At 40.7% G+C, this 12371-nt stretch overlaps 1 protein-coding gene across 1 annotated transcript; it reads right to left on the bottom strand.

Moving 5' to 3' along the window:
• Window positions 1-719: 719 nt before the first annotated feature.
• On the bottom strand, window positions 720-11578 carry pip4k2ca (phosphatidylinositol-5-phosphate 4-kinase, type II, gamma a). The gene is given in 10 exon segments (XM_068598216.1): window positions 720-3020; window positions 3215-3318; window positions 4016-4280; window positions 5105-5245; window positions 5247-5357; window positions 5884-6030; window positions 9629-9778; window positions 9915-10011; window positions 10216-10313; window positions 11160-11578. Coding segments are annotated over 10 exon segments (1341 nt in total). The 5' UTR covers window positions 11307-11578; the 3' UTR covers window positions 720-2939.
• Between the last annotated feature and the right edge of the window lie 793 nt (window positions 11579-12371).

The raw sequence follows: 12371 nt of genomic DNA, 5'->3' as shown, positions 1-12371 counted from the left end.
TACTGCGATGACAAACACCTACAGGGTATTCTGACCGGCAAAATATGTATGGAAGCCCATTACCGCCACACAAAAAGTCAATTATGAGATGAAGTCAAAAAGATGAGTCATAATTATGAGTTCAAAAAAATTATGAGATAAAAGTTGAAATGAGGAAAAAGTCAAAATTATGATAAAAAGTCATAAGTATGAGATTTAAAAAATCATTATGAGATAAAAAGTCGTAATTATATGATTAAAAAAATCCTGAGGTGAGTCGAAATTATGAGATAAAAAAACCATGAGACAAAAAGTCATAAGTATGAAATACAAAATAATTTGATAAGTCAAAATTGTGAGCTAAAAAAAAAGTCCTAATCATGACAAAAAGTCTTAATCATGAGATGAAAGTCATGATTGTGAGATAAAAAAAATGACATAATTCAAAAATGATGACTTTGTGCGGCAGAGATGGGCCTCCAATAATCTATAGTTGTTGAGTGTTGATATAAAAATCTACCTGTTGGTGGCGCTACAGTAAAAGCCAGAAGATCACCAATGACAGCAGCTATTTGTCATCTTGGGAACCATAAATATTTGTAATAAACGTCATAATTCTGATATTTCTGTCTCAAACCACAATGTTGGATGACAGCCAGATCCACAACAGGACAAAGTGTTTATACAACGAGCAGAATCATCACACAAACATGTTCCAAAAAAAACAAAACAAGATAAAACACTTTTCAGAAATTCTTTGCAAAATATATTTTTGGTCCAAAAGCTGCTTTGCAAAAAAAAAAAAAACACAAACATGTGCAAAGACCGAGGAGACGAGGCGTCACACAGAGCGGACCGCAGCGCCGCTGGCGGCGTTAAGAAACGCTCGCCATGTTACAGTGTTACTTGTAGTGTTATAGTTTTACAAGGTCGCTGAATCTCAAACGTCATTACAATACACACACAGTTCAGGTCTACTGCTACATTTGTCTAAATCTTATCCGTTCACAATGCTTCACTTTGCACATTCGCCATTTTAATGCACAAAACACTACATCACATTCAAAGAGGAGTCTGTCCAGAACAATGACGGATGGGCTCATTCTCAGGAAGTATTGCGACATTACACATGAAGGTATTTCATTTAAAAAAAATGAAAGGCAGGACTGATCCTGGAATTTAAAAAGTCAGTTCAGTAACGCAGGCCGAGCTCGTGTGGATGAACGGAAACGCTCCCAAGTCTCTTCACCGGCGCCGCCAGCGAGGAGATGCAGCGCCGCCAAACACGTTTACAGGCTAAACGCTTTCAAACAGCACAGTCACCGTTTCAATTGACGAGGCTGTGCTTTAGTTGTTTGTTTTTTTTAATTTAGTAGACTTTGGTGGAAAAATCCTATCTGATTTATTCAAATTGTGTTTCATTTAACTGTAAATTGTTTTCAAAATGAACCATTAAAGCTTTGATCCCACACATTTGGCATTTAAAACATTCAAACGGCCCGCTTCAATAGATAAATAATATCATTTCTCAAGTGTAGACTAGCATTGTTGTTTTAATACCCATTTCCATTAAAAAGGATATTCTACGATGTTTGGAATAGTCTAAAGTTTTGAGAGCTAGGTTTATTTGCTTTCTTACAAGAATGAGAGGATTGATACCAATACAAGGAGCCAGCAGCCAGTTAGCTTAGCATTCAGATTGGAAGCAAGGTTCAACAGCTAAAAATGACAAAATCTGCCAAACAGCTCCTTTAAAGCTCACCCATGAAAACGTTACAAGGTTTATCCATAAACAACATTTTGTTGCCTCAAGGCTTCAGTCTTTATGCTAAGCTAAGCTAACTGTCGCCTCGTCCTCCTGTAGCGTCACATTAAAAAAACAAAAAGGTGCCTTGTGGAGTTTTCTTTTAAACAAACAAAAGTAGGGCAAGCCCATGTGGAGAAAATCAATCAATCAATAGTATTGACCTCGATATCAATAGTGCGACAATATTTTAAGGTTGACCATTTGTGCTTTTACAAAAAGATTACACAATTAGATTTTTGATTCAAAATAATAATCAGTAATGATTATAAGTGGTTGAAGGCATATAATAGAACAAACTGGTTTGTTCCTTTTCCTGTAACGCAGCCGTTCAAATTGACGATCAATGATATATAGTCTTATATATCCAGATATCAATATATTGCTCAGCCCTAAACAAAAGTTATGTTTAGAGTCACTGGAAAACCTACTGTTTCTTTACCTGAGGGTCCAATAAGCATGTTGAAAATATTTCCCTCATGAAACATTTTCAAAGCTGAGATTTTATATTTAGCATCATTTACATTGATGTTGACTTGCCGACAGGATTTTTCTTCTCCTTCACTTCCTCTGTGGTGCTCACGGGGTCACATGGCGTGCTACTAACGCTGACATATCAGTGGGACGCCATCGGCAGGACAGCGTATTGATCGTGTTCAAGCATCCGCATGAAAGAAAAAGAGGACCCGCTCAAAGAAATGCCGCCACGAGATGTTAAAAACTCCACAGGGAACCTTTACCAGACACATGAGTGATGTTATTATCCCTAATTAAGTGTCAAGAAAGTAAATAAGCACAACTCTCAAAATGTAAGTTGAGTTCATGCCTGGGAAATCAGGAGACAAAAAAAGAAAACTATATTTGATCTTGCACTGTCGTGGTCTAACACTGATCAGCAGCAGTTTGTATCCATGTGTCCTAACGCTGCAGAGTTAACCCTTTAAAGACTGCTGAATATCTATAAGAAATGCATCTTAAATCTTAAAAATAAATAAATGCATCAGAAGTAGTACATTATGTTGCTACATTGAAAGTAGTCTCCCCTCAGATCACCACGTTTTAAAATCATGATCTGCGTGCGCATACTATTTTTGGTCAACGGTAAAAATAGCTCTCGGTCGGAGCGATTAATATCCTCAGCGCTCGTTGCCTCGTGTTAAGCGAAGATGTTAAAGATGAAGTCGCGAAATCGTTTGGCGTACTGCTCGGGGTGGACTGTGGAGATTTCAGCACCGGCCTGCAACAGAGGGACGGAAACAAAAGAGCAAATAAGAAGAGCAAAGGAAAGGTCAACGACATCATCTGAATACGTTGTACAAATCCAGACAAGAGAGCAAAACATGGACCGTCTGCCCTCCGAGCAGCGACCACCCGACCGCCCGACCGCCCGACCGCCGTGCAGCGCTTTGCTTCCTCGCTCGTGTCACTCACCCCGTGTTTGACGGTCTTTGCTGCATGAGCGGCTTTCTTCTTGGTGTCGTACTGAGTGAGTACGTCAATCAGGCCCATGAAGTAGATCTCCCTCTGAGGGGCTCCTGGGAGTAAAGAACAATCGGGGTCGTTTTATTGGTCAATAGTCGTGGCGATTGAAGCGCCTTTGTAAGAAATCAATATCAAAGCCTCTGACACTGTTTTTGTTTTAATTTCTCAGATGATCTGACGACAGTGGAGATGATTTAATACTGAACATACGTAGAAAACAAACAGGACGGGCTGCAACCAACTATTAATCTGGCAATTGTTTTCTCCCTTAATCAATTAAAAAAATGAAATACATAAATTTGTTTTCCTGAGCTGAAGGTGATTTCCTCAAATTTCCTCTTGTTCAACAGGCTAAAACTCAGATGTATTAATTTTACACATATAAAATGAAGAAAAGCGTTAAACCCCCACAACCTGAACAGAACTTAACAAAATTCAACAGATTATTCGATTATCAAATTAGTTGCAGATATTTTCGATCAGCTAATTAAACAACTAAATCTACAAACTAGACAACATGTTAACTTATATAACACACATTCATGATCCTAATGAGTTCCATGCAGCAAGGACACGTTGAAAAATGAAGCACTAGGAGTTTAAATCCAGATTTTAAACATAAATGAACGTTGGGATCCGTATCAGGAGAGAGAAAGTCAGATCAGTGCATCGCCGCCTAAAACCAGTTGTTTTTCCCAAACGTCACAATGTTTAATTATTCTAATTTCATGGCCTAAACCAAGTCTTCACCTGGGCAGCTCCCGAGGGCGTACACGTCCACGTAGGGGTCGAACTCCCCGGGCCCGAGAGGTTTGCAGCAGGACATGTACCCAGCGATTCCCTCCGGAGAGGTGCCATACGAGCCCACGGCGGCGCCCGCAGCCAGGCCGTTCTCCGCCTCTGGTTCTTCCTCGTTAAAAACCTCCTCGCCCTCCTCTTCGTCCCGCTCGGCTCGACCCACGTCGTGGATACCGAGCAGCAGGCTGTAGTCCATGATCTTCAGCCTCACCAGGAACTGGAGACGGTGGGACACATTGGTCAAGAAGCTTTTACAACAAGGTTTACAGAAAACTTTGGCTTTAAAAGAGCGCTGTTGAATTAAGTCGAGCTTGAAACGATCCACTGAAAAGGCAAGTAGACTTTTTTTGGGAACTTTTTTGCAATTTCCTCAGCAAATATAACCACCAGTCTCAGCTTCCGACTCCTCAAATGTGCCAATTTTATGCATTTCTTTTTTTAAGTTTGAAGCACTGATTTATTAATAAAATAAAAAACAAGTTGCAGGCCCAGAGCTCCCTTGCAGATGGGAACCCGAATTGTTTTTGTGAGTCCTCCAACTAACTACTATTTTCATTATCTATTCATCTGCCGGGTTTCTTTTTGATCCAACAGTCAATCATTTTGTCTTTTAACAGCAGTAAATAGCAAAAATGCCCCTGTACCTCTGGTGATTTCTTCAAATACCTTGTTTGAACTGTGAAACAACCCAAACATGTCATCATTAAAAGTGCCAGCACTCCTCTACCAGAGAAACTACAGAAAGGCAGCTCTTTTGTGTGGTTTTTTTTTCGTTTCATGAAATGTGCACATTTGAGAAGAGAACCGGTTAAATGGTGTTGCACAAAAATAAAATCAAGAATTACAAATAAAAACAGCTGCCAATTAAGCCATCATTTAAGTAATCTAATAATACTTGTATGTTTGGTCCAATAGCTAAATTTAGCCCTTTAACTTGTAAAGGAATCCTCAGGAGCCGAGAGTCCATGATGTGCCGACGCTGACGCTTTGTGGCAGAACGGTGCAACAGCACTGAAGCGTCACATGTGATGTGTCGCCTACCTCCACATCTTTGTTGAGCTTCTCCATGAACTTCTCCTTCTGCTCATCCGTCACGTACACCTTCTGCATGTTGTTCCTGAAGTCCATGTCCTTGAAGGTAGGGAGATCTTTTCCCTTTAGAAATAAAACATCTTTAGCAGGACACGTGGGACAAGACGGAGACAGCCGGCCGCATCATGACATGAAATAAGAGTAAGCGAGATGTTTCTTTTACCCGTTCTTTGTCACTTGCTTCACGAGCCACCAGAGAGCCCTGCAGGAACACAGAGTTATAAATAAAAGAGGAAGACGTTTTGCCTTTATTACTGAGAAGAACAGAATAAGGGAATGAAGACCCTTTGATGCTGCATTGTTTATTGATGTAGATGTGCATGCTGCAAAAATAACATTTTTTATATCCTTATTATTCAATGACTTTCATTTTCCACCTCATGTTAAGCAGTCCATCCTATTTTCAATCTAATTCATTTTGATCTTATTTTCCAATAATAAAATGGCATTTCATCCCTTTTTTCATGTTTTCACTTTAGTCTTTTTTCCTTCATTATGAAGCACTTAGTGCTGCATTTCATGCATGAAAAGATGCCACACAAAGAATGGTTATTATTGCTACACAAAAACAGAAGAGTATGAAGTCGCTTCTGTCCTGAAAGCAATACGGTGAGATTTGCCTTACTTACTTACTGAAGGCCGCATTAGAGAAAAGTCATTGGCATGCAACTAACTCATTGCTTTGTGAACCAGACATGAGAAGTGTAATTAACTGTGTTCCTCTTCACCTTCAGGTCGTACTTCCTGTGGACGACCAGTCTGTGGCTGAACATGTTCCTCATGACGATCAGGTAGGTCTCCTCGCTGTCCACGCTCACGCGGTACATCCCCAGGAACTGAGGCAGCAGGGTGCCGCCGTGACACTTCACAATGTGCTGCAGAGAGGAAACCACGGTGAACTTGCATGGCAGGTGCAGAGAGTGGAATACTGCCGTCAAGGGCAGGCTCAATGTTTAACATACAAACAGTAAAAGACGGAGTCACACATTGAAGGTGAATACATGAACGGTCTTAAAAAAGGCATACATTCGGCCAAATTGAAAAAAGGTCCCTTTGAATGCAAAGCAATTACTGGGGTATCAAGATTAGACGTTGAACGAGGTCAGTCTGAAGTCTATTTTAACTGATCTCAGTTTAGAGTCCCCTGAAACAAACTGGGCAGGCTGTTTAGACGTCACGCCACAGAACACCGCTCTGTTTGGAGGATTGACGTTTTTTGAAGTGAGAAAAGTGAGAAAAGCTCCAAACAATACGGAGCCCCAGTAAATACAGAAATCAGGTCCCATGTTTTTTTGTCACCGCGTCAGGAATTTCTAGTTGTTTGTGGTGAAATGAGGTGGTTTAGTTTAGATGACTTATTTCGTCAATCAGCGGTTCTTCATCCATTGCAGCACTTCCTAGTAAATAGACCAGCGGGAGTCCATATTGATGTTGGGCAAGACACTTGACCCCAAATTGCTCCCGTAGACTGAGCCTGCAGTGTGTAACTGCATGAAGGTGGCACCTTGCATGGCAGGCCCTGCCATCAGTGTATGAATGAGTGAATGACATGTAGTGTTAAAGCGCTTTGAGCTGTACAGTACAGTCCATTTACCAAAAACAGGAGGTGTGGGGGGGAGCTGTCAAAAACACATGAAGGGCATTTAGGACACGGTGTCATGGACATAATACGGGAAAAAATTTTTTTTTAATCAAATCATTTATCTCTGAATATGCAAACGTAAGATTTGGGCAATTTTGATATGGAAAAAAATAAACTACTACAACATGAGATGATATTTGTCTAACATCATTGATCCCAAGTCGCTGCACCTTTAAGACCAATCAACTCAATCAGTGCTATGAATTATTCATGTTCACTGTTTGTTTAGCTCTAGATGTATAATTATACATATTTGACAAATAAGTTTCCAACGATAAACTCCGTATGTGAGCAGAATTAATTTGTGTGTGCAAAAACATAAAAGAAAATGGTTTGAAAAGTCCCCTACGCCTGCCAGAAAACACAACACCTGATCCTCAACACGCAGATTCATCCAGAAAATACCCGAATGCTCAAACTCCAGCAATGATAAAACCTTCATGACCCCCAATCGTTGAAGTACAGCATCTCAATATGCAGTTATTTCAGCATGCCCAGCCTGAAACTAAATGTTGACAAGAAAAGCAATGCAATACACGGCGACCTGCAAACTGTCGTGATGAATGAGGGAAAGTGTGCGATGCCAACGCAGGAACGCCGACAACAATGAGTTCATTCAGGGCCATTTGAATAAAAACGCTCTGAAACAGAACTGCCATTTTTCCTCTCATCTCCCTCCCGGTTCCATGTAGGCTGCGTAACCACTGGCTCCACATTCCAACAAGACCTCAAAGCAGCCAAAAGTTTACTCAGTAGCATGTTTAGCCTGAAGTGAGACCTAGTTTTGAAGTTCAGGGCAAACAAGCATAAACACGGGAAACGGGGCCGGGGCAGAAAATGTGGAATGAAAACCACAAACAAAATAAGAGGCGAGCATGTGCCACATGACGCTTATCTCTTCAACAAATGCATTCTACTATTGACATGTGCAGAGTAGTGTTGACGTGGACATTTGCATATCTTCAATAAACGAAACGCTCGTATAGCAGAGTGTTTGTTCTCTACGCGCCGCAATGCTGTAACCTTGATGATGAGGTTTTGTTTTGTTTTTTTGTATTCTCATTCGGTTTCCCCACAAGGAGGTCAGTGGTCAGGTTCAGTTTCAATCTCAAGGACACTCCAGCTGGACAGATGTTTGCAATCCTACCAACTGCACCACATTGCTGCTCCTGGCAAGACGTAGAAATCTAGAAATAGCATGGTATGGAGACAGAAAAATAAAGAGAATCCCCGAGGATGTGCTCATTTTAGGAACTCGTATTCTAGGTCTTTGGCTACAAAAGGTCCAAACAAAAAGGTTAAAGAGAGTATTCTGTAAGTAGGACACTTAGCGCTGTGGATGTGAAGCTTTATACAGCTCAGTAAAGCAGACAGGAAGTGAATTATCTTGGCTCAGTGTGTGTGATGGAGGGTGGGAATCTCGAGGCTGCTCAGGATTTAATTTGATTCTGTTTCAGAGGCCTCCAATGCGATTATAAAACAATTATTGATTAATGTTAGAGTCAAAATGTTTTGTTTCTCAGTGACTATGTGCACATTTTAAAAACAGCATTTTTGTAATGATTCCTATGAATTTATAAATTCAATATTAGTACCATATATAAAACATGTAAACTGCAGGTTTACATTTCCCAGCATTGTGAAGAAAACCCTCAAAATTAAATAAAATTGTGCCTGTATCATTCTGATCCTGTTTAAAAACAAAATGTTCAGATTCACCTGACAAAAAAACAGCTGCTATTCTTCACGAATAAATAATACAGACTTCTCCTCAACCAAATCCTCCCGTTAGAGGCAATACGCATCCTGGATAAAAATAGCCTTTTCTTTGGAACATGTGATCAAACAATACAGTGATGAACTGCGACACAAGATACTGTGTGCTATTCTTATCCGACCCACTTTCCCCAGTGATTCCAGGACTCTAGCTTCGGTTTTGTTAGTGGGAGTTTTGCTGTGTCCGTAAAAACGTGGAGATGGAATGTTGTATCTCGGTTCCAAAGGTTACAACGTAGCGCGAAAGCCCCGTCTCCTAAGGACTGAATCGGGGCGCAAATGCATGGCAATAAAAAGTTGCTATCTACTTTGTGATTCCCTTCGTCCTTTCCAAGTTGGGCGGAAGAAGAAATGCTTCCATACGCTAGCTTTTAAGCTAAGGGGTGCCGGTCAGATTGTATCCATATTTGGCTCATCAAGCTCAGCCACCAAAACTCTGCCTCTTTAGCCTCGTTTAGGACCGAAACAAGAAAAGAAGCACATGTTTTACTTCTGTTACGTTCAGAGGAAGCCGTAAGCAACAGACAGCCTTCTGCTGAGGAGTGATGAACAAATCCACTCGTTTACTGTTCTGCTTCCTCGAGTTTAACTTTTTTTTTTTTACTTTCACTTGCAGAAAGTCGACTTTCAAGTTAGATTATCTGTGGTTTCATATTAATAAATAACTGAACAAATGAGCATGCTGCTGCTGTAGAGACGTGCCCTCGAGGCTAACAGTGAAAATAATGCGCAATTTGTGGCACAAGATCCACTGTTTGAATATGTAAAGAAGCAAAATAATAGATCGGGAGCATGTTGATTGCCTCTCAACGGCAGATGTGAGCAACTGTTAGTCGCATACGAGAGAGCAAGACAGGAATCACGACTGTCACCTAAACTCAGGCAAGTTCAAAATAGGTTAAATTAGGTCATTGTATTGCCCCAGCCAGAGATGAAATTACACATTTGTGACAAGTTTTTGAAGATTTACAGTACAGTGTCCTCTCTTTTCAAGAGATTTGTTGACAGAAGGAAAGATATAGAATATCGCCAGACTTTTCCTTTACTCATCTTACCTGGTGATACTCAGACAGGATGCCGTGCATGTCTGCAACATCCTCGCTGGAGATTTGCTTGATGACCAGCGTTCGGTCATAAGAGTTGCGGAGCAGACCCTCTCCCTGGTCCTCTAAACTCTTTATAGGGGGGCTGCGGGTCAACGAAACCTGGAGAACATGTAGAGATTATCTAACTATTAGATTACATCTGAATTATTTAATTAAAGATTTTCGAGACAAAGAAAAACTTGACATCACAAAAAAGATAGGGCAAAAAAAAGGCATCTATCAGTAAATCACATACCTGATAGTCCAGATCCTCGATACCAAACCGTTCCCTTAGATTTCGGAAGACCTGAGGACAGTATTCTTTGAACTTGAAATGTCCTGGAAGATTTTCTCTGCAAAATGAGAAGAAGCTGGCTGAAGACACAAAGAGATCTTTCACAGGCCCTTTTACTAACAGACTTCAGGACTTTGTCATCGGTTCATGATCTGCAGGAAAGTTTGTTGTAACAAGAGACAAGACAGTGTCTGGTACATTTAACGAGTTGTTTACATTTCAACCAATCCTGCTTCAGTCTGGCAACATAAGTCTGTCTTACTTGTTAAAGAGGTGGTTGTTGACTTTGATCTTAGTGTTGGCTTTAAAGTCATCAGGTAGCAGCATGACAGGAACAGGCACCTGGTTGAGATCATTGATCTGAAAGAAACAAGGTAAATGAAAAAAACTAATTTGTGAGCCCACGTCAGAGTCTAAAATAAGACATTTATTCCTAACATTACACTTGTTCAGTGGGGGAAGACGTTCTTAGCTCTTTCAGTAAAAATAGCAACATCACAGGTTAAATATTCTGTTACAAATAGAAGTTAGACATTCAAACGATTATTCAGAAATCATCAATTACTAATTTCTGAATAATAAAAATAATATCGCTAAATCATATTTTTTCATGCATCAATGTGAGCCTCACGTTATTGTTGCAGCTGAAAAAAGGTGGAGCAAATTTAAACTACTTCCTACACTGCTGGGTAGCTCAAACCTTAAACAATACACGATAATGTAATTTACTAGTTCATGTTTTGTTTTAATAGTCTGAATCTGGTAGCTAATGATTTCAAATAGATGTCAGGGAGTAAAAAGTACAACATTGGAAGAGTATAACGAAATACTCAAGTTAGTTAACTAGTTCAAAAGTGCAGTAAAGTGCAGTTGTTGAGTAAATTTAGATAGTAAGTTAACTACACTAACTCACTACATTCACTGCATTACTTCTAGCATCAGATTCAATATAAAGCCAAGACATTAGTACTCCTGGATATATTTTAGCATAGTCCCCCGTACTTCATTTTAACAGCTGTTACCAAAGTCCACCGCATTTTAAAAGCTGTAAACAAACAGCAGCGTAACAGGTGTGACTCAGTGAGACTCTGAATCACATATTATTCAGTGTATTATAACTCCACCAGCTGGCTCGCTTGCTAACGCTAGCTGCTCACTAAGCTAGCTGCTCCCTGGACACGTTCACGGAGCTTCCGAGTGACTCACCGAGTGATTGACGCCCCACATGAAGACGCTCAGGACCGGGTCGCTGGCTCGAAACACTTTCACCTTCTGCTGCACGAAATGTTTCTTTTTAGTTTTGGTCTTCGGGGCCAGGACCACCATCGGGCTGGAGGTACCGAGGGCAGCCATGAGCACAGACGGGCTCTCCTCGTCTCCCGGGGACCTTTCTTCCTGCTGGCTACCGTCACTAAAGCTAAACTAGCCGACGTCTCTCTCTCTCTCTCTTTCTCTCTCTCTCTCTCAGTCTACGCGGCGAAAACCAAACAAAGTTCACCTGTCGAGCTCCGGTGTTCCGTTACACCGATGCGGTTTCTCTAAAGTACACTTTAACGTTTAAACCTGCGTGATGAATCATTACTCAACTTCTTTAATGCGTGACTACAATACATACTTCCGAATCACCTCTGACAGTCCACCACCGCCCCCTCGAGCCCACCCATGTTATTATCAACCACGTGGTGAGTGCATGATTGACAGGTGTCAGGGGCCATTATAATCGACGCTAGTGCGTCACGTGACCTCTGATGGGCGGGCAGAACGTTATTAAATGTTGCGTTCGAGTTGAGGTTGACAGTCGGAGTTATCAGCTCTCTCACTTCGTGACCTCAGCACTTCGTTAATTAATCGGAACTAATCTTACTCTATTAAAAGTATGATCAGTAAAATATACTCAAAGTAAGATTCAGAATAATATATCGCTGGATTATGAATATTAAGACATTCAAACACTGTTGGGGAATTATAAAAAACAATAAACCCTAATTTATTATTTTTTGTATTTTGCAGGGTATACATAATCTTTGAGTTGACGCCTTCTTGTGGGAATAACACACACACACACACACACACACACACACACACACACACACACACACACGCACACGCACACACACACACTTGTGTGGAAGTCCACCAAAACATATTCAATATTTGAATGAGTGAAATGTCAAAGTCCATCTGTTAAACATTCACATATACACCCACAACATTAATTCCTATTGGAATAAGAATATTGATGAAAGGGCCCACAGGTGTTCTCACTTATGTTTCTTGATCAGCGCTCCTACTGTCTAATGTGCTTATGTGCTTGACTGACTGTTAGCTTTTTCACACCTGCTTGTGTTGGAGCAGAGGTGTAATCAGCCAGAATAATTGATAACACCTGTGTGGATGTGCACAGAGGGGCCTTTAAAC

Source organism: Clinocottus analis, unplaced genomic scaffold (genome assembly GCF_023055335.1).
Source record: "Clinocottus analis isolate CAN_PGR_092001 unplaced genomic scaffold, fCliAna1.0.p SCAF_4, whole genome shotgun sequence".
NCBI lineage: Eukaryota > Metazoa > Chordata > Actinopteri > Perciformes > Cottidae > Clinocottus > Clinocottus analis.
The sequence above is the reverse complement of the archived record's forward strand: the minus strand, read 5'-3'. Positions and strand labels throughout refer to the sequence as shown.